A 23600-nucleotide genomic window follows, 5' to 3' on the forward strand; every position below is an offset into this window, starting at 1 on the left:
AGAGAGGTGACTGGAATCTGAATTACCTGATCTGCAGGGCCAGCTTCAGAAGTGATCTTTTGTGGATCAGCAGCTTGAGGAACTACTTCTGAAGTTCCCTCTTCTGGAGCATTTTCAAAAATGAGCATCATATCGTCTTCCTCATTGTCTTCAGTAGGCTTACCAGCAATGGCTCTTACTTCAGCCAATTTATCTTTGTAGAACCTATCACAATCTTCCAATCCCAAGGCCTTGAGCTTTTCATCTCTTTGATGAATGTATTGTGCTTTTTGTTCCTTTCTGTCTGATATAAGATCAGAAGCACGTTCATCTGCCATCCTTTTCCTTATTGGAGTCATCTCAACCATAGGACTCACAAGTTGAAGGGGAGCCTTCTTCTTCTTCAGCTTGGGATCAGCCTCTTCTTTCTCCATTTCTTCAAGAGCTTCCTCCAGCTGCTCTTGGGTGATTACCAAATCTGCCTTACCTTTTCTTCTTTTCTGAGGAATAGAGGCAGCACCAACTTTCTGCATCTTTCCTTTTTCCTTGATAGAAACAGGTTTAGCAGCTTCTGACTCAGTACTAGTTCTGGCCTTCTTTCCTTTAGTAGGAGCAGCATCAGATTCAGAACTAGTTCTGGCCCTTTTCCCTTTAGGTGCATCAGAAACAGCAGCTTCTGACACAGCAACTGCTTTGGCCTTCTTGCCTTTCCCTTTAGCAAGAGCAGCTTCCTCCTGAGACCTCGCATCTTCCTCCAAGACGTACTCAGCTACTAATCTAGCTAAGTGTTCAGGATTACTTTCCTTAACTATGGAAGGAAAGTCCCTGATAATCTCAGATTCTTCTGTGGTCAACTCCAACCATTTCTCATCTTTAGGAGCTGTCTTGAAAAAGTGCATTGAATGCAAAGTCTTGCTACTGATAGTCTTCTCTGCAGTAGAAACTTCGAAGCATTTATCAGAAGCATCCCTTGTTCTTCTCAACAAATCCAGCACCTTCCCTTGATAAAAGATCTCAGAGAGCAATCTTCCATAGGGCACTTGTTTCCTTCCTTTGACTGTGCTTTCATTAATAGCCCAGCAGAGATGATCCAATACATATCTTGGAAAGTTTATCTTTTCCAGATTGGTCATGAAGTAGATTGCTAGCTTCTGTTGGTTGTTGGGTTGATCAGACCCACCTGCTCTTTGAAAGAAGCAATCGTTGCTGAATTTCACCAACATTCTATTGTGAATCTCCATTTCAGAAGGCTTAGCATCTTTGTTACCACCCAGAAGAGTGTTGTAGTAGTTTTGCAGCAGGACATCATCCTTCTTAACAATTTCTTGAAACCTCCCTTCTGCATCCATTCTACAAGCTTTAGCAACAATCTCCTCTGTGATGATTACGGGAATACCCATCACTTCAGACCTTATCTCAAGGCTACTGAAGGAAGTGGGATTCAACTCAATCTCCTTCTTTCCTTTCTTCGACCCAGCTGGTTTATCTGCTGCCTTCACAGACTTTCTATTGACAATTTCAGCCCTTAACCAGAAATCTTTGACCAAGTTCACATATGTTGGCCCATTTAGCATGTTGAAGTAGCCAGACAGTTTCTGAGTTTCTACGTAGCCTTCCATGTCCACTTCGTACTTCTTGAGTGAAGTGAAGTCCACTGGTGATTCTACTTGGACGATTAAGGATTTCCATGGAATATCCATAGTCTTCTCTTTGTAGATGGACCCAGATTCTGATACGCTTTGCTTGTTTGATGTAGATTCTGAAACTTTTGAGCTTGATGATGCCATTTGATGATTGACGAAGATTTGAAGAAGATGAAGATTTTAGGGTTCTAAGGTTGAGAGAATGCGCTTACTTCGCAAGAGGTTTGAGAGCAAATGTGTTTGTTGTGAGTGAGTAGTGTGTGAATTGACAAAGTGTTAAAAGTAAAACGATTGCAATTCAAAAGAGACAAACAAACATAACATTAATGACAAAATTGGGGGCGCGTGAAAAGTACTTTCAAAGCTTTTAAATCATCATTGCCCTTTTAGTTATACACCAACACATACAGGCCACGTAAGAAGTTCACAGAGTAACTACCAAGTTAGTGGGCCAGAAGTTACTTTTTAAAAGGTAACTTCCAACGTTTCCACTAATTCAACTATTCAGAAGCAACAAATCCAGCTTCTGGACTTCAGATGCTGTCGTCATCATCAGAAGCGAGTTTTCCTCAGAACCTCAATAAAGAGCTTCTGATGGACTACCGCTTCTGAACTAACTTCAGAACCTAAAATCCTATTCAGGAGCAAGCAAGCATTTAATCAGATACAAAGTGCATGTTCAAATTTTTCTTTATAAAATCAAATCTTTCAACAGTTAAAGGCTTAGTAAATATATCAGCCCATTGATTTTCAGTATCAATGAATTGTATATCTAAAATTCCTTTTTGAACATAATCTCTGATAAAATGGTGTTTGATTTCAATGTGCTTCGCTCTTGAATGCAAAATTGGATTTTTAGACAAACAAATAGCAGCAGTATTATCACAATAAATGGGAATACTGTTAGCAGTTATCTGATAATCTTCCAACTGATGTTTCATCCAAAGTAGTTGTGTACAACAACTTGCAGCTGAAATGTATTCTGCTTCTGCTGTAGACATAGCAATAGTTGTTTGTCTTTTGCTAGCCCAGGATATAAGATTATCACCCAGAAATTGACAATTGCCACTGGTTGACTTTCTTTCAATCCTATCACCAGCATAATCAGCATCACAGAATCCAATTAGCTTATAATCTAAGGATTTCCTATAAAGGAGTCCAAGATTGGTCGTTCCTTTCAAATATCTGAAGATTCTCTTGACAGCAGTCATATGAGATTCTCTAGGATCTGATTGGAATCTTGCACACAAGCATACACTGAATAAAATATCTGGCCTAGATGCAGTGAGGTATAACAAAGAACCAATCATACCTCTATACAGCTTCTGATCTACTTTAGCTCCTTCATCTTCTTTGCTTAAGGTGCACGTAGGGTGCATTGGAGTGTTCATCACTTTACAATCTTCAAGTTTGAACTTCTTCAGAAGCTCCTTTGTGTACTTTGATTGATGAACATAGACTCCATCTTTGCATTGATTGATTTGAATGCCCAGGAAGAACTTCAGCTCTCCCATCATGCTCATTTCAAATTCATCCTGCATTAACTCAGAAAATTCCTTGCAAAGAGATGCATTAGTAGAACCAAATATTATATCATCAACATATATTTGCACAACAAGAATATCTTTCTCAAGGGTCCTTCTGAAGAGTGTAGTATCAACCTGTCCTCTTTTAAAATCATTTTTGATTAAGAAATTACTTAGTCTATCATACCAAGCTCTGGGAGCTTGTTTCAAGCCATATAGTGATTTCTTCAGTTTAAAAACATGGTCAGGATATTTAATATCCTCAAATCCAGGAGGTTGCTTGACATACACTTCTTCTTCTATGACACCATTTAGAAATGCACTCTTGACATCCATTTGATATAATATTATGCCATGATTAACTGCATAGGAAAGAAGTAACCTGATTGCTTCCAATCTTGCAACTGGAGCAAACGTTTCAGTGTAATCAATGCCTTCTTGTTGACTATACCCTTGTGCAACAAGTCTGGCTTTGTTTCTTGTTACTTCACCTTGCTCATTCAGCTTGTTTCTGAATACCCATTTTGTTCCAATAATGTTCTTGTGCTGAGGTTTGGGTACCAGATCCCACACATCATTTCTTTGAAATTGATTCAACTCTTCTTGCATAGCTAGGATCCATCCATCATCTGATAGTGCTTCATCAACTGTTGTAGGTTCAATCATTGAGATTAGTCCAATCATTGACTCTTCTTGTCTGAAATGTGATCTTGTTCTTCTTGGACTATCTTTGTTACCAATGATTAGCTCTTCAGGATGTGAAGACTTGTGTTTGAATGTGTTTCTGGGAGGATCTGCTTGATGTGAGCCATCTTGTGCTTCATCAGAAGCAGCTTCATCTTGTGCTTCTGATGTGGGTTCAGTTTCTGAACTATCTTCAGATTCAGCTATCTGATCAGGTTCTGGAGTAGCTTCAGGAACCTGTATCTCTGCAGAACTTTCACCTTGCTTTGAAGTTTTATCTTCAAGCTCCTTGTCATCAAATTTAACGTGCATAGATTCTTCAACACAAAGTGTTTCTGAATTATACACTCTGTATGCCTTTGACCTTTCAGAGTAACCTAAAAAGATTCCTCTTTGGGCCTTGGCATCAAATTTCTTTAGGTAGAGCTTGTTGTTCAGAATGTAACATGTACATCCAAATTGATGAAAGTAAGAGATATTGGGTTTTCTTCCTTTAAAGAGTTCATATGCTGTTTTCTCCAAAATAGGTCTAATATAGATCCTGTTTTGAACATAGCATGCTGTATTCACTGCTTCTGCCCAAAAATGTTTTGGTAAATTGTTTTCATGAATCATGGTTCTGGCCATTTCTTGTAAGGTTCTATTCTTTCTCTCTACAACCCCATTTTGTTGTGGTGTTCTAGGAGAAGAGAACTCATGGAAAATTCCATGTTTTTCACAAAAAGCTTCAAATGGCTCATTTTCAAATTCTCCACCATGATCACTTCTGACTTTCAAAATTTTTGATTCTTTTTCAGATTGAATTTGAGTGCAGAAGCTACTGAATACATCACACGCAACATCTTTACTCTTTATGAATTTCACCCAAGTCCATCTGCTGTAATCATCAACAATGACTAATCCATATCTACTTCCATATAGGGATGCAGTACTCACTGGTCCAAATAAATCAATATGGAGTAATTCTAAAGGTCTTGAGGTTGAAACAATGTCTTTGGTTTTAAAAGATGATTTCACAATTTTCCCTCTGACATGCACCACAGAGTGCATCTGAATGATAGTCAATGTCTGGTAGCCCTTTCACAAGTTGTAACTTACTAAGCTTAGAGATTAACCTCCAGTTAGCATGTCCCAACCTTCTGTGCCACATCCATTTCTTATCATTCACTGATAGTAGGCACATCACCTTCTGATCAGCCAGTTCAGAAAAATTGATTTTATAGACATTGTCAACTCTCTTTCCTTTGAACACAATGGATTTGTCTTCCTTGTTGATTACTGTACAGTTGGGTTTTTCAAAAAACACATCATAACCATTATCACAAAATTGACTAATGCTCAAAAGGTTATGTTCAAGACCATCTACCAACCATACATTATTAATTGAGGTAGAGGAGTTACCAATAGTTCCTGTACCTATGATCTTGCCTGACTGGTTGCCTCCAAATTTCACATTTCCTCCCTCTTTCATTGTTAGGCTGAGGAACATGGACTTGTCTCCTGTCATGTGTCTTGAGCAACCACTGTCTAGGTACCATGATCTTTGCTTTGGCACTGCTCTTAGACATACCTGCATCATTGACATTTTTAGATTTAGGTACCCATTGTTCTATGGGTCCTGGAAGGTTAGTACTTAAGGCTTTACTCTTCACTTCTTGTACCTTGTGCTGTGAGTTGGGTTGCTTCTGATTAACCATCACCTTAGGTTTTGGTACTTCAGAAGCAGTAACTGTCTTCTTCTGAAACTTAGACTTCAGAACCCCAGATTTTGGTTTCACCAGACTCTGAGGAATAGGTTCTGATCTTTTCAGGATCCTAACCTTTGAAGTTTTGGAATCAGATTTGATCATAGCCTTTGACTTAGAGTTCTTTGGCTTTGAAGTAATCTTAGCCTTAGAACTAGAAGCTTCAGGTTCTGATTGAACAACAGTTTCCAACTCAGCCCCTTCTGGTACAAAGAATGTTTTCAGACCTTCCTTGATGCATTCACAACAAGACTTTAGATTGGTTTTCTCCAGTTTCACTTCTGGAAAGCCAATTCCTCTGCCATTGTTCTTGTAAATGCTATAAATCATAGAAGCCACTCTGCTTCTGTCAATGCCAGATATAATAAAATCTTCAAGAGCAATTTCATGGTTACTTAAAGGTTTTTCATTACACTTTTCTTGTAGCTTCTGACATAAGAACCTGAGCTGATCTTCATATGTTTTACACATGAAGTCAAAGCCCCTAAGTCCTTGTTCAGAAGCTTTCAGATCCAATAAAGTTGATTTTTGCTGTTGTACCAAATCAGCATATTTTTCTTTTAAATCCTTCAACTCATTGGTTCTTACTTCAAAATGTGTAAGAAGTTCTTTAAGTGACTCAACAAGTTCATCTCTGGGAATTTTGGAATATACCTCGTTTTCATCTTCTGAGTCTGAATCTGACCCAGCTTCTGAAGTTGCTGTTGCTACCAACCCAACAGCTACCTTTGCATCTTCATCAGCTTCCTCTTTATCAGATCCAGATTCACTACCCAAATCATCCCAGGTTGCCATTAAACTCTGCTTAATCTGCTTCTTGAATTTGCTTGGTTTGAATGTAGACCTCTTTGACTTGTCCTTTGACTTTTCTCTTTGAAGATCAGGGCATTCAGCAATGAAGTGACCTGGCTTCTTACAGTTGAAGCATCCCTTCTGATCTTCTTTCCTTGAGCTTCTGGAGTTACCCCTTCTGGAGAGAAACTTTCTGTTCTTCTTGGCCAGATATTGAAGTCTGTTTGAGAGCATGGCCATTTCTGCAGCATCTGGTTCAGAATCTGAACTTGACTGTTCTTCCTCTTCAGATTCAACCACTTTGAGAGCTTTTGATGACTTGCCTTTGGATGGAAGAGCTATTGATTTACTCTTTTTAGTAGACTCATGTTCATTAAGACTTAACTCATGAACTTTGAGAGAACTAACAAGATCTTCGACTCTTAAAGTGTTTAAATCTTTAGCTTCCTCAATGGCAGTCACCTTCGGTCTCCATCTGGCAGGTAAGCTTCTGAGAATCTTGCTTACATGATCAGAAGCAACATAGCTCTTCTTTAGAATCTGTAGACCAGAAACTAAGGTTTGAAACCTTGAGTACATCTCCTCAATAGTTTCATCATCCTTCATTTTGAATAACTCATACTGATGTACAAGCAGGAGAGCCTTTGCTTCTTTGACCTTCTTGCTCCCTTCATAATTTGAACAGAGAGAAGCAAACATAGCTTTAGCAGTGGATTTGTCACTCATCTTCATGTATTCTGCTTTGGGTATGGCAGTGACAAGAGCTCCTCTGATAATATGATGCTTCTTGTAAAGTTTCCTCAGTTCTGGAGTATGTTTCTTTCTATCCACAGCAGCTCCTTCTTCATCAAGGACTAAATCACCAACACCATCTTCCAGAATATCCCATAATTCTTCATCTAGGCTCATGATGTAACTGTAAAAGTTGGTCTTCCACCAAGAGAACTCTTCAGCATCTCCATTGAACTTTGGAACTTTTCCAATACTGGTTTTCTTACTATCACTATAATCATGTGAAACATTTTTATAGCTAGTATCACTAGAACCAGAACCATTAGGAGGAGGAGTAGTCATGTTTTTCTCAGATCTTTAACTGTTGCACGGTTAAGTGTTACACAACAGACCAAGGCTCTAGATACCAATTGAAGGTGAGAAAAACACAAGAAGGGGGGTTGAATTGTGTTTTAGAAAAATTCTTCGTTTCTCCTAAAAACTGAACACACTGATCAGAAGCTAAGTGAGACAGCTTCTGAAGTGATAATCAGAATCTAAATGCAGCGGAATAAAACAGAGAGAGAGAAGAAGAACGACACAAAGCAATTATACTGGTTCCTTCCACAATCCGGAAGTAGTCCAGTCCCCCTTGCACTTCCAAGGAGATTTCACTATGAGTAATATCTGATTACAAATGCTCAAGCACACAAGCAAGAGACTTCCAATGCTCAAGCACACAAGCAAGAGACTTCCTTTGCTCAAGAACACAATCAAGAGACTTCCTGCTCAAGCACAACTGCAAGAGACTTCCTAACTAAACAAAATTACACAGAAAATTGTTTAAGGTTGAACACTTGATATACAATCAGAGGTGCTCACAATACAAATCAGATACAGACTCAATGGACTTAAGAATTTCTAAGATATGACTTGAGACACAGAAATTCTAAGTGAATGCAGAACAATTTCAGCAGAGGTTTGGTACTTGTGAAAATCTTGTGAGTCTTTCGTTCAGCGTTCTTGCATTACCAAATCTCTAGGTCTTCACTCCTTTATATAGAGGTGTGAAAGAGACGTTGTGAAATTGCCAGCGCACCAAAGAGTCGTTGTTGAAGCTTGATCTTTCACCAATGATATATTGCCTGATTTGGTTGTTGTCCTATGAAGAACAAATTTGAAATCCATTCCTTATCCAAAGGAACATCTATGCAGGCGAAACCGTATTCTGGAGCTGTTTTCTTGTCCTGTAGCGTGGACACAAAACAGAGTAGTAGAGAACGTGGTTGTACAATTCGTACAAAGTACAATGTCAACGCTTTCGTCCAAATTGCAAACACACGCCTTCAAACACCTTTGAAATGACCGTTGCAAACTCCACTAATCCTTTGTTTGTGTTTTCAAATCCAATAGACAGCTTTTGCATTGATAATTCTTCAATTCTTGATTCTTTGCAAATCCAGTTGATATTCAGCTTCTGGTGAAATGGCTTCTGATGAGGCAGCTTCTGATGATGCAGCTTCTGATGATATGACTTCTGCAGCTTCTGATGACGCAGCTTCTGATGATGTGGCTTCTGGACCTCTTGTCTTCAGAAGCACTATTCTTCAGGAGCAGCTTACTTCAGGAGCGCTATTTCTTCAGGAGCAGCTTGACTTCAGGAGCGCTTTTTCTCTTCAGTAGCAAGTTGCCTTCAGGAGCGTCCAAGCTTCAAATTTTTGTTGTTTCCATATCTCTTTATTTGCTCATTCAGAACCAATGATGATGTAACTTTATAATTATGGTCCTGTACACTTGAACAAATATTAGCTAGTCCAATTTACAATTTTTAATACCTTGTTATCATCAAAACCCTTTAAGGTTCATTGTTAAACACATTTTGTTCCAACAAAGACAACTAGTGTGTGATTAAAATTTGTAAAAGTAAAAAAATTAATTTATATTTGTAACATTTCAATATTATTTTGTTATTTTATAATCTCTAACAATTGGTAAATAATATCTATATTAATATTATTTTAAACATGCACACACGTGCGTACGTGTGCACGCGTGCACACACCCACACGAATATATATATATATATATATATATATATATATATATATATATATATATATATATATATATAGTAAAAAGGTCGCCCACTAACGGAAACTTTAATAAGACATATTCTTTTCTCTTGTTAAGTTTCTTCTTTACTTTTTATATCAAAAATGTATTTATGTGCTAATTGAACTCTTAGAGAACGATTAAAATTTTAATCTTTTGTATTTCTTATAAAATAGGATTTTTTTTTGTCCACATTTTAATTTGGTCTACGTAGTTGGGAACATTATTGGATGAAAATAAAATTGTAGTATTGGATGAAATTTAAAACATTGCAGAAAATATGTCGTGTTTTAGCTTTTTAATTTGATTTTAACATCGAAAACAAAAAAATTATTGTTTAGAAAACCGCACCAACTGATCTAATCCAAACCGCATTGGTTTGGTTCAGATTTTATTTTAAAAGTCAACCAAACAAAACCAAACCGCATACTTATTTATCTTGCGGTTCGGATGACTTTTATCCTCAAAACCTAACCAAACCGCACCGCGAACACCCCTAGTTATAATGCATCTCATTTTATTCATGTGGTCCCACCACAATAAGTCACCACCTTGACATGAAGGAATTAGAGCACGTGATTGGAGGAAGGGATATTGGGTTCTAAAGAAGGCTATATATAATATAAGCGAACATAGAGCAAGAACAACAGAGTTGGAAAACGAAAGGAGAAAATACGATTGACGAGAACACACACTGAGAGCTGCAGCTTAGAGGACCAATTGAAGGGTGATTTAACCGGCTTTGATCATCATTCAATTGCAATTTTATGTGTAATTCTCAGTTCTCTTTTAGCTTTCACAAACATTATGAGTAGTTAATTTTCCCATTGTTAGGGATGAGTTATATTGGCAAAAATCTTGTATGATGATCTGATTACTTTAATCTGAATGAATTCTTACATGTTATTTATTTAATTTCTAATCTTAATGCTTTTTATTGTTTGATCAACTTTAAATTGATCTATGATTTACAATTTGAAACGAGAGTGAAATTTATGAATGCTTGAGATTTAGTATTCTTGCCTTCGTAGTCTAGACATAGATGCGAACCCTTGAAATCATAATACTTATCGGTCGAAAAGAACATTTTTGATGGGCAATTTGTTAGCATATATTTTCGCCAGTGGATTTCGGCAGGAAATACGAAGGCTTAAAGTTGAAAAATTATCTAAGTCCAAGATAGAAGTTTGATGGTTTCAATAGGCCATCGTTTTGACTAAAGAAGATTTCAAATCCTTTTTGTAGAAGCAAATTCAAAGGTTCAAACACGTGGGAAACATGCAGAAGTTGGTCTATGCAGTTATTTTTTCTTATGTATATACAGTAGTTTTTCATAGGAAAAAGGGGTCACAAATCACTTATAGAGAATTCTAAAAACTAAAAGTACCCAGCGTAGAGGGAAAAGAGTCACAAAATGTATGTAATGATTTGCTGAACCATCTTTTCATTAATGCAATGCAATTTACTTTTCTTTAAATTTTCTTTGCTTTTAGATTCTAAGTCTTTTACTGTTTTGATTTTAAACATCATTTCTGTTTCCGTCAAAAGGCAATTACCTTCATCATATAAACATTTTTTTTCTTCATCTTGTTCATAAGCAAACACATGAATATGATGAACACTCATACATTTTATGGAAAAAGATTGCACAACATGTCATAGGATTTCTAGTTTGATCCTTCAAGTAATATTTTAAAACTAGTCTTCTTGTTTACCAAAAACACCGGTAAACAGTTGACTTGTGACCTTTGAGTGTGCTCGTCTCAAGGTCTCAATTTCAATTCTCCTAGATGGCAATTTCGGTAGGCCACTTTGACTTATTAAAAAAATAAAATAAAACTATGGAGCACTTCCCTTCAATATCTCATAGGCCCATCAAAAAATGTGGGAGATAACTCTTGAAGTTTTTTTTTTTTTTTAAATTTTTAATTTTAGCATATTTAGGAGATAACTTCCAGAGGACATTTTTCAACATAAAAAAAATAATATTAAGGGGACTTAAAAAAAATCATCTTCACTATGACACAATAGAAGACCCAAGGCTTCATGAAGAGGTTCAAGCCCAAATGAGTTGAAGAACTGTAAAGTATGAACAACCAATAAATTTAGACTCTTTCTTATACCCTTACAATTGAAAATTTGTTTTTCTCACATTAGTTATTTCCTAAACACATATGGAAATGACTGTTTTTTTCTCTAGCGGTAGTTAACTACCGCCGACCACAAAGGTAGCTAACTATCATTGGGTTCATTTAAGTATTTTCTGTATTTTTAGGAAGTTATGGATGTTAAAATTAACAATTTTCCTTACACTTATCCACCCTATATTATTTCGAATTTTATGTTCCGAAGGGTTAAAAACAAGCAAAATCCCTTCATTTTTTTTCTTTCGAATTTTAGGATCTAAAATGTAGGGCGCATGAGTAATTAGAGGACCGAAAAGAAATTTAGGGAAATTTTTTCAGCTAGATGGATTTGTAAATGGACAAACACTCATTTTGTTTGTGTACTTAGGTACTAAATTGAGCAACGAAAAAATATTTAAGAATCAAAATATCATATTTGAGGAATAAAATAACTAACTATAAACACACTCGAAATTTGTTTATAATTTCTATACGTTTAGAAAGGAAAAAAACAGTATCCGTACATTCATAACCAAAGGTTGTTTACCCTTTGTACAATTTTATTTTTGATAGTTGCTACATATGTACCATCAATATCATATAATAATTCCTCAAAAACAAATATTATCATCTAAGATTATTAATTCAGGACAGAATGAAATCTTTGATTAGGTCGTGCAATTGCTTTTGCTTGATGAGATTACGAACTTCTGCCCCATGACAACCCCCTGCTGTAAAACTCCTCACCACCACCACACCCTTCTCTTCCATCACTCTTGCCAATGCCATCTGATGATCTATCAATGGATCCCCTTCACACCCACTCACCAACACCCTCCAACCAAGCTTCCTCACCCGATCCAAAACTCCAACACCATCCCCAACCGTTGGATTACAATACTCATGATCACGGTCAACTCCAACCGGCAATGCTAGTTCCCACATCAAGTCACACACATGAGGTGGCAAAACGGCATCACTCGACAGCCTCAACTCCGACGCCATCCTCTTGGTCCCACCAAAAAATGGTTGACACATTATAAACCCTCTTATCTGAATAGGCTTCAAATAATCATGATTAAGATTAGTCTCTACAGCTGCACGTAGACATGTCCGGTATGTTATATTTGCTCCGGCACTACTTCCCATGATGTAACAATTGGAATAATCAGCATAGTTTCTCAACCAATCATCTGATTGGTTTTTTATCCAAAGCATCGCTTCCATAGCATCATCGTATGCAGCCGGTAAGCGATGTTCTGGAGCAAGACGGTAATCAACTGATACGACAATGGAGTTAACGTCATTTGCGAGGTTTGAACAATAATTGTGAAGAAAATCTGAGGCTGCACTGAAGAGGATGAAACCACCACCGTGAAAATAAACGATGAGAGGGAGCTTGGAGGTGTGTTCAACTTCAAGTGCTTTGCGGGGTAGAAATATTCGAGCTGAGGTGTTGTGTGAAGGGTTGATGATGATGTCTTTCGTGAGAACCGAGATTGGAAGGTCGGGATTTGATGATGGTGAGGTGTGTGGGTCTTCACGTAATCGTGTGATTGTGCCGTTGGGATTTAAGGTGATTTTGAGATGGAGGAAGGGATCGATGGGTTCAGGTGAGAAGGGTTGACCTGACATGGTAGAGCTTTGTTCAAAGTCCCTTGCACTAATAATTCATCAATTAATATTTCTCTTTTCTTCCGACAGCAAAGGTTTTAACGTCAAGAGAGGTTATATAAGTCCTACATTTATCAAACTAATGGCTTCGAATCTTCCGTTATTTTTTAGAGGAAATAATAAAGAAATACTGCACTCCAAACAAATTTAATAATATCTAAAAATATAAATGCAGGCCAATTAAGATCATGACACAAATTAATACTCAAATCAATCTAAATAAAATTTGTTCTTCACGAAGTTCAACAATATTTTTGACCCTGTAGTTGCTGACGTGTTCACTAAAAGTTATGATGTACCAATAATATGTCAATGTGGAAAAAATGGTAGAGCGAGCGTAAATAATTTTGGGTCAAATTAATTTCCATCTCTCCTTTCTTCTTAATTTCTCATCTATAAAATAAAATGACTCGAACCAGTCTCTCTATTTTTCAGCTCAAATAAATCTTTAATGTATGATGGTGTCTCATTTTATTTCTTACTCATCTTAAAAAAACTAAAATTAGCCCATTTTTGGACAATTTTTTTTGTGTGCATTCGACATATATTAAATTAAAAAAGTTGATCATTGACACCTTCAAAAGGATACCATACATATTGACAAATTTAAAAGTACTCCCAACAATAGCTAATTCAAAATAATTCAGGTTCTTTTGTTGAACACCACACACAAACATGTGAAAAACTTAGGATCTTTTCATTCATTTCTTACCAATACAAGATAGTAGTACTACCACTACTAGTTCTTTCTTTTCTAGCAGTGATAGCTTTATTTAGATTTTTGACATAATGCAAGGTACACGACAAAGTATATGGCTAGATGACTCATAATTCAGGGCAGCATTTTGGTGTCATTAATGACACCGTGCCATTATATCTGGACCATTAATGATATTAAGATAGATGTGTTGTGTGACCCAGATACAATGACAATGTATTTGTATGACCCAGATTTAATGGCACGGTGCCATTAATGGCACCAAAGTGCTACCCTATAATTCATGATCAATGAAGACTGTTGACTAAATCGAACACCTTTTGAGACATAGAAGCATCACCGACAAAAATACCATGTCTACCCCCACTATAAAACTGTCCAACTACATTGACACTTTTACCCTCAAGCAACTTCACCAATTCCCTCTGACGATCCACAAGTTGATCCCCATCACACCCAAAAACCACAACTTTCCAACCAAACAACCTTATCTTCTCCAAAACCTTATCTCCACCGTTCACCGTTGGATTACAATACACATAATCACGATCAACTCCTAAAGGTAAAGACAAATTCCACATTGAATCAGTAACAATCAACGGTAAATTCAAATCCTTCTCAAGTCTTGTCTCAGACGCTGTCCTCTTGTTCCCACCAAAAAACGGTTGAATTAATATCAACCCTTTGATATTAACAGGTTTAATCTCATCTACTATTGCAGCTGCACGTAGACCCGCGGTGTATGCGATATTACCTCCAGCACTTTCTCCCATGAGATAAACACGTGAGTAATCAGCATGGTGTGTTAACCATGGATCTTTTGAGGTTTTGATCCAATGAAGAATCTCCACGGAGTCTTCATAGGCTGCCGGAAGACGGTGTTCCGGTGCAAGGCGATATTCGAGTGAAACAACTACGGAGTGAGTGTGATTAGCGAGGTTGGAGCAGAAGTTGTGAAAATAAGTTGAAGCGGCGCTGTAAAAGATGAAGCCACCACCGTGGTAGAAAACAATGAGTGGTAGTTTTTTTGAGGTTGGTTTGTGGGGTAGGTAGATTCTAGCCCAAGTGTGTTTAGATGGGTTTAGGGTTAGGTCTTTGGAGAGGGAGGGTGTAGGAAGATTGGGATCTTGTGAGGGTGGGGATTGTGGGTATTTGTCTAAGCGTGTTATGGTTCCGTTTGGGTTGTGGATTAGGTTGAGTACTTTGTATGGATCCATGGAGGAGGATGTGTTTACATTAACAAGTAAGAGAAGGAGATGTAAGGAAAGTATAGTAGCAGTAATGTGTAGTGATACTGATACAGACATGGCCAGTGCTGTGATTAGTTAATGGAGAAGAAATAGATCATGTGATAGATCGAAGTCAAAGAAAAACTACTACTTGATTGAATGTGTGACATAAAACAACATCATTACAGTCTTCGAATTTATCTAAATTGGGAAAATAAATTTTAGTGTTTTTTCTGTGATTTTATAGATTAAATTTGACAAGTAAAAAATATATTAAAGGATTTAAATGACTAATCAGAAAACCAAAGCAAGTAATTAAGAATATCCAATAACGTGTTTGCTACTTTAATTTTGATGCATTCGTAATTTATAATAATAACAATAAGAATTAAAATGAATATTTATCCGATAAATAATGGTTTGGAGGGTTGTGTAGATAGGTAGTGACAATTGACGACAGCTAGCAAGTAACTAGGGGACAAAATCTTAGTAATGTGGTTCAGAATGGGTGGAATTGGAATCTAATCTAATGTGTTGGAAACGTACTACTGCCTAGTGGGGAAGAATACTGGATCATATTGTGGTTGATGACATTTGTGACATTGATCAACTACAATGTCACAAGTGTACAAAGAAACAAAAAATATTGTAAATGAGAAAGAAGAAAGACACTTGTGACATTGTGGTTGGTCAATGTCACAATGTCACCAACCACAATATCACACAAGTACAAATACAATCCCATATGGTGCCACTAAATCCATAACCATATGTGTGTATTTAGATATCACTACTGTGGAAAAAAAAAATTAAGTGTTTAATGTCAAGAAATGGTTTAACTCAAATGATTAATAAATTTCAATTATAACAAATTATCTGAAAGAATTTAAATTTGATTTTTGATGGAAACAATTTTTGTTTAAGTTTTACTTGCATCCATAACGAACTCCAAATTACTAGAGTTTCATTGAATCGGATGGATTAACACAAAAAAAATTAAGTGTTTAATATTAAGAAATGATTTAACTCAAATGATTAATAAGTTTCAATTATAACGAATTATCCGAAAGAATCTAAATTTGATTTTTGATGGGAACAATTTTTGTTCAAGTTTTACTTGCATCCATGTCAAACTCCAAATTACTAGAGTTTCATTGAATGAGATGGGTTAAAAAAAATGGTAATAGTATTGGTTCCCATGATGAAAGTACAACCTCCATATGCATAAAATATTTGGTAGTTTATTCCCTTGTTGATTTGATGATGCTTAGTCTTGTTTTGGCTTCAATTTTTTTCTTTTGTCTGAAGTAGTTCAATACGTCTAAAGGGTCAAGCTTTGTTCTTAATTGACCTATTTGTCTTATGCTTGTTAAGCATTGTAGCTTCTTTTAAGTAGGGATGGACAAAAAAAACCAAAAAACCGAACTGAATTGCTGAACTGAATAATTAAAAAAACTGAACCATTACAAACAGTTCTCAAACTGAACTGAAACAGTTCAGTCCAGTTCGATTCGAAACAGTTCAGTTCAGTAACTAAAATTCAATTTTGTTTGTTTTTTTTTCATATTTTTTTCAAAGGTATCAATAGTTCGGATCAGTTCAGTTCGAAATACAAACAATTCAGTTATTTTAAATTTAGCAAACAGTTCAGTTTAATTCGGTTCAGTTTTCATCTCGAATTCAACCATGCCCACCCCTATGGTTAAGTTTTGGATATGGATTCTACTTAATGCTAAGTGTTCATTGTTACTTATTTTAGGGGTGTGACGCATCAATATGAATAATGTCAGCAGATGCAGATCCAAACAAAATTGTTAAAGGACGCGACGTAAATTGACATGGTAAAAAGTGTATTAAAAAAATGAACGTCATTCAATAGTTTATGTGCAGATATAACAGCATTAGCTACAAGAGATATCGTGTCTTTACCTGGAGGACGTAAATACGATGTTCCAAATAGACGTGATGAATCTGGAAGGCGAGTTTTATGGAACAATTTGGTGATGCCATTATGAAGATGGGATATATAATATATTGATGTGTTAGAAGGAAATGAAGGAGAGATTAAAAAGAATTGCAGTGTTATCAATTCCAAGTAGTTGTTGGTAATATTAAGATTTGTATTTTGCATATATGAATTAATTATGTGTGCTTGTTATTGAGCAAGGTAGTTCTCATTTTGAAGGAAGGAAATAAGTATAATATTATGAAAGACTATAGACATTTGACATATATTTGGATTTATTCTAATAAAATAAAGTTTTAAATTTTAATGTATGTGTTCTTAAAAATAAAATAATTGGGGTTTTGTTTTTTCATAATTTTTTTTGTAGAGATCAAAATTTTTCATGTGTTTATTGTATAAATCACTACATATCAATACATACCACAAATCATATTACGTTGTTAGTAAATACGTTATAAATACCAGTGTCCAGACGGGCACTCCCGTGCCTGTCTGTCCGCTTTTTCTACTGCATTAAAGTACTTACAACATATATATTGTACTAGAGAAATGATATTTTGACAATCACTTTTTGACAACTTTTGGACAACTTTCTCTCTCATACTCACATGATGTTGTTATCCTCTCTCTTCCTTTTTCTCTCTCCAATGTTTTTGACCAATAAGAAGTGAGAAAAACAAGGTTGTCAACAAAGTTGTCATCAAATGGATGTCAAAATATCATTACTCATTGTACTATGTTTAGTTGTATAAATTAATAAGTAGTATGTATACACAAATATATTTTATTTTACTCTCGTGGCAGTCAATTCGTTTTTTTATATTATGCTAACGTTTGCATATATTTGAAGAGTTAAATGGTAATGCAATGGAGATTTGTGTACAAAAGTAATTCCACATAACAAATAGAATTGAAAATCAGATGATCATACTCACAAATGTGAGTGTTTGCAAGTCATTTGTGATTTGGCAGGGGTAACATATCAAGAAATTTGCTTTGGACTTAGCACAAAGGATAAAAAAGATATATAGCTTCAATTTTGGTAGAGCTATAAGAAATTAAAAGTTAGGTCACCACACAAAATGAGATGGATGTAAGAGTTTTACTTTAAGGAAAACAAATCAATGCAATGCTCTACTTTTTTTTTTTTTTGAGGGGGATGTTTCGTAATACATTTTCATCTCGTGAATGTAACCTTACATATAATTTGAAAGCAAAGACACGTCTGTGTCTCACAATTAATGGTGCTTCATTAGCTTCTCCGATAGTTTATAGATGTGTGTAATGCGACTCAAGCCTTTTTCTCTTCTACATGTGACACAGATCCCTTCTACTTTGTTGATGACCTTTTTATTTTTTGCATCGTTACATGTCCTCAAGATATAACAACAGACAACACTTTTAACATGTTGTATAATTTATGTCTTGTACAATATTTGATAGGCAAAAAGTTATTTGTCTTCTTAAGCATTGCCATTCAACTTCTTCCTCTTCTTGAGGTTCTTCACAAAAAAGCACATAGAAAATGAGTGTTCGTGTCATACACTCACTGCCAATTAAAACACTTAAAGAGAAAGCAAAGTGTGAGAAAAACAATATGAGATTTAAATAAATAAAAAACCATTAATTGGATATCATATATATTTTTCGATGAATTGTGAAGAACTAAATAGAGGAAACGTTTCATAAAACTACACCAATGCTAACCTAGATCTTCATTGTGTCTGCAAAATTTAACCGATTTTGTAAAAAAAAAAAAAAATCCCATCTCCAGCTAATTCTAATCTTACACAACTCCAGGCTTTATTAAAGTATATGATTTTGGTTGAATTAAACTTACCCAAGACAATGCCAATCCACCACATCTGCTCGCCGCAGTCTTGAATCGTACAAATTTTATTTTTCTCTTTTGGTGCACCTCTACACATTGAAATCACCCTAAATTGCTATCACCTTATCTTTACCGTTAAGACAACCACACCCCATTCCCATGCCTGCTTCGTACGAAATGAGTTATAGAGATGAGTGGTCCCTAACCCCTTATTTTATGTTACATTGACTCTCAAGTATTGGAGAATTCTCCACAATTAGGATACCTTTTTTGGCTGTGTACAATAAATCAAAACAAAGTCTCACCAGGAAACATAGTTTATCAATCCTACAACAAAGACTTCAATAAATATCTCAAAAGAATGTCACACTTAATCCTTCCACCTTACTTCAAAGCTTTCGGTAGCACCTGTCATTCAAAACCAACTCATCAGATCAAAACATGTAAAAAAGGAATTATACTGATATTAAGAATATTGCAGTGTACTCCTTAATGTTTCAGGTTCGATTCTCCTCGATGGCAATTTGGGTGGGCTAATTTAACTTCTAAAAAAATTAAAAATATTGTAGTATTTTTTTATACGTAAAACCCTCGGTTGCAAATTGTTATCTCTCAAATTTGTCAAACCCACATTCATTGTTTATCTTCAATCTTGTTAGTGTGTTGATATTCACTTACATATGAAGAAAACTAATTGAAAAGGAAATAAAAAGTCACTGGAAAAGTAATAAACTACTATCAAGCTAAAAATAAGAGCAGTTGCATCAGCGTGAGTGAAAAATAGTGATGATTAACACTCCACTCCACCTCTCAAAATGGATCAGATCAAAGAGTTTTTAATGGATCAAGAGGATTATGATGCACTCAAACAAACACAACAAATAAGGAAGCAATTAAGATTAAAATTAAGCAATAACAAATAACAGAAAGTGAAAACTATAGTAGGAACAAAAGGAGTTGACAGTTTATGAAACAAAAATACTTGTCTTACTGATGGCAACTTCTCTTATGTGCAAGGTTCTTCTTCCTTCAATTGTAGTACTCTTCCCATCACATTCTCTATACGTTCTAATGGTTGTTAAAGTATCTCTTAAACATCTGTATAATACTCTTCAGATTTTGGAAGGATTTGAAATTAACAAACAAAAACCGGTTTGTGTTTGAATAATCACGTTAATATATCTGTCTTAATCATGTTATTGTGAAATATTATTCTGGAATTTTAATTAAAGAGGATTTTGAACCCTATCAATTCTCTATTTAATTGCTAGTTACTGTGTTTTAAGTTTTCTGCAGCATATACTCTAAATTTGTATGATTTCTGATTTTTCCCCTATCAAATGCTTTCAAATGAGGACCAAACCTATAACAGAAATCATGAAATAAAGATTGAAGAAATGAGCATAACATAAAAGGAAGCCCGTAACACAATTTTTGTGGATCCTTGTTGTTGTTGCGGCCATATCTTGTGCTCATGTTTACTCCGACACTGCAAGCAGCCATTCCACTATGTACTGCTTTTTAATGGTAGCCAAAACCACCACAATCTGATCATCTCCTTATCTTTTTCTCGTGTTTTTATATTCATCATTACCCTATATTGTATCTTTCTCCCTTTTAGGTTCAATATTCTTAGATGTAGTTTTGAGGTTGAAGAGTAAAATTATAAGTAAACGGAAAATGGACAAAATTCATCAATAAACAGAAAATTTAAAATAACAAACAAATTGTGATTCCATTGTTAACAAATCAACGGTAGTGGAGAGAAGAAATCAAAATACTAAACCTTGATATTGTGTGGCTTCTTTCTCTATCCATTTTTATATCCTCTTGTTTCTTCTTCTCTTTGTCCGTCTTTCATTTCCAATTTATAAGATATTTCACTCCATCCCTTTCCTCGTACTCTCTCTCCTTTTCCCATACACACACATGTTTTCATTAAGGATTTGAATTGAGAAAAGCCAACAGTTATTTTACAGTTTCATATCTGTGTTTTTTTGGAATATTTGCAATACTTGAAGGGTAAAATAGAAAAGAAAATAGGCTACGCCAAAACTAAATATTGCCTTTATTAATAGTTATAGATATGAGATACATATTAAGTTAAAAGGAAACCAAAATTATAAAAAAAAAAAAAAAACACTGTTAATATATACTTGTTAACGCAATAAAAAAAAAACGAACAGACAAATATTATACATCTAACATAATATTGTCTTTAGAAATGAATTATATAACCTTGACATTTGGTATGAGTCATAGTCTCATACGGCCATACAAACAACTAGAAATTTAATTAAATATAATAAAGATGATCAAGGCCAACAAGATACCTACAAATATACTAAATTTTTATCTTAGTTTTTCTCAATCATGGAGATGTATTTTAAATTTCAACAAGCAGACACTAAAATATCATCTCATTTTGCGCCTATCATTGTCATTTAGTATTTTCAAATTGTTGGACTGCATTGTTACAAACTCTTCATAGTTTTCATCATTTTCTTCATCATGTCCCTTATTGCTACTCAAATTTGGAATCTCTCTTTTTCTCTTTGAAACACCATCCTTAAGCCATTCCACCACCTCTATCATACTAGGCCTTTTATCAGGACTACTATCAGTGCACCTCACAGCTATCATAATCACTGATTTCAATTGCTCTAAATCAAAATTCCCTTTCAATTTTGGATCAGCAATATGTTTAAAAACACCCTTTTGGACATATGGTGTGACCCATTGAACAATGTCCCTTTTTATTCCACCAGGTAATTTTTCAATTGGTTTCTTGGCACTTATAATCTCCAAAAGCAAAATTCCAAAGCTATAAACATCACAACTCTCAGAAACCTTACCCCACATAGCATATTCTGGTGCCAAATAACCAAGTGTGCCTTTAACCCTTGTTGTAAGATGGCTTACACCTGCTGGTATCAGCTTTGCAAAACCAAAATCAGCTACCTTGGCTTGAAATTCTGTGTCTAATAGAACATTGCTTGCCTTTATGTCTCTATGAATTATGTGAGGATTTGCTTCATGGTGCAAATACCTTGATAAAATAAAAAAATTGTCATAGACGGCAAATAAAAGTTCAACTTGTTTTGAAAACCATATATTATTCTATAAAAGAAATATGAATAGACTAATACAAATAGAAGAAATATAATAAGGTACATAATTAAATAAATTATGGTCCCAAACATATGCTTATTAGAATCTATCTACCGGTATAAGCACATGTGAGACTGTTTTGGAGAGCTTATGCAAACTACTTTAGTACTTATGACATGTCTATAAGTTTTTTTTAGTTTTTCCATAAGTTCTTAGGATAACTTATGAAACCAACTAAAACTTATACGAAAACAGTAAGCACTTATGTTATATTACGAACCTGAGACCTTGAAGGGGAGCACACTCTCGAATCTCAAGGCAATACCATCAGACCAATTCAAATGAGTTTATGTTATATACGTTTAATTAAATTGTTTATTCAAACAGAACTTTAATCAAGAAGATATGTTCAAATATCTAGCAGGCAAGCATCAAAGAGAAAGAGGAACTATTGTAGGATAGATTGTAATAGTAGAGAAGTGAAATTAAGGTTTACTCACGCTAAACCTTCAGCTGCACCAACTGTTATGCTCATTCTTCTAGGCCAATCTAGTAAACAATCTGAAGCAAGTTGACCATGTAAATGAGTGAGCAAGCTATGATTAGGCATGTAATCATACACAATTAACCTTTCATCTCCTCCTGCATAGAATCCCCTCAATCCTAACAAATTCTTATGCCTAACCCTTCCTAGTACTTCCACTTCAACTGCAAATTCCATCTCTGCTTTTGCAGTCATTGTCTTCAACCGCTTCACAGCAATCTACATATATATGTTCCATTCATTAGCCATTTTGTGCATCATAAGTGTCACAAAAAATATATCATACCTTAAGAGTTTATCATCAACAAAAGAAACTCTAAATTGTACCACGTAGGTAGCTCAGTTAGTGAGTTTAGGGACATAAAAAAAAAAAAAAAATTAAGCTCGAGGTCTTGAATTTGATCTCGAAAACTAATACAACGACTAACTTACTAATATTTGTCTATAAAAAAATAATCAAAATTTAACGAGATAAAATTTAATTGCCTCGACGCCTTTACTTGTTTGACCCCAATATACACTTCCAAATCCACCTTCTCCAATCTTGTTGTCTTGATGAAAGTTGTTTGTTGCACGAAGCAACTCTTTCAAGGTGTATCTTTCCCATGGATAGTCCCTAATATTTTTCTTGTCATCAACATTCCTATAAAAATTGAAGATAAAACAAACATAACAAAAATCAAGTGTTCATTAGATGATTATCTAACATCAAGAGCAAGAATAAAATGATAACGATTATTATAATCTAATAAAATGTGTGGACATAAAATGGATGGGTTTGCATGAATGCATACCGTTTATGGCTTTGCTCTTCATTAGAGAGAAAACAACATAAACATTTCAAGGGCATATTTCTTTGTGATAGAATCTCTAACTTGGATGGTATTTAGAATCTAAATTTCCTATTGGAAAATAGATGAATAATATTAAGAAGTTTTTGGTGGTGAGTGTAAGAGTTGGAATGGGAAATTTAGATTTACAAGAAAGAATCAAAAATATATCGGCAAATGCAAAGAAACAACAAGAAATAAGAAAATGACTTACGAAGAGGACAAAGGGCTGCCTTGAAAGTCAAGGACTCTAATAGGTTAATAGTAGAGACGCAAGCAAATTCAATGAGTATTATATGTCTCAATTGCCTTAATAGTAGAGACACAGGCCAATTCATTGAGTATTATATATACTCTCAAGGGTATATACTAGTGTATG

General features: G+C 35.1%; 1 protein-coding gene and 2 pseudogenes across 3 annotated transcripts; all 3 read right to left on the reverse strand.

The window, feature by feature from the left end:
- Positions 1–11792: 11792 nt before the first annotated feature.
- On the reverse strand, positions 11793–12953 carry LOC146958519 (carboxylesterase 1 pseudogene; annotated as a pseudogene). Its single transcript, XR_015024662.1, has one exon. The product of XR_015024662.1 is annotated as a carboxylesterase 1 pseudogene (transcript).
- A 715-nt stretch (positions 12954–13668) lies between these two features.
- On the reverse strand, positions 13669–15317 carry LOC146958520 (carboxylesterase 1 pseudogene; annotated as a pseudogene). Its single transcript, XR_015024661.1, has one exon. The product of XR_015024661.1 is annotated as a carboxylesterase 1 pseudogene (transcript).
- A 5587-nt stretch (positions 15318–20904) lies between these two features.
- Positions 20905–23354, reverse strand: LOC146958521 (PTI1-like tyrosine-protein kinase At3g15890). Its single transcript, XM_085740041.1, has 4 exons — positions 23186–23354; positions 22878–23034; positions 22348–22610; positions 20905–21785 (listed from the first exon to the last, which is right to left on the reverse strand). The coding sequence occupies exons 1-4, from the start codon at positions 23239–23241 to the stop codon at positions 21152–21154; spliced, it is 1110 nt and encodes a 369-aa protein (XP_085596167.1). The 5' UTR covers positions 23242–23354; the 3' UTR covers positions 20905–21151.
- Between the last annotated feature and the right edge of the window lie 246 nt (positions 23355–23600).

The sequence above is a fragment of the Medicago sativa genome, chromosome 1, assembly GCF_051527215.1.
Source record: "Medicago sativa cultivar Bolivia chromosome 1, Bolivia_mono, whole genome shotgun sequence".
Taxonomy (NCBI): Eukaryota; Viridiplantae; Streptophyta; class Magnoliopsida; order Fabales; family Fabaceae; genus Medicago; species Medicago sativa.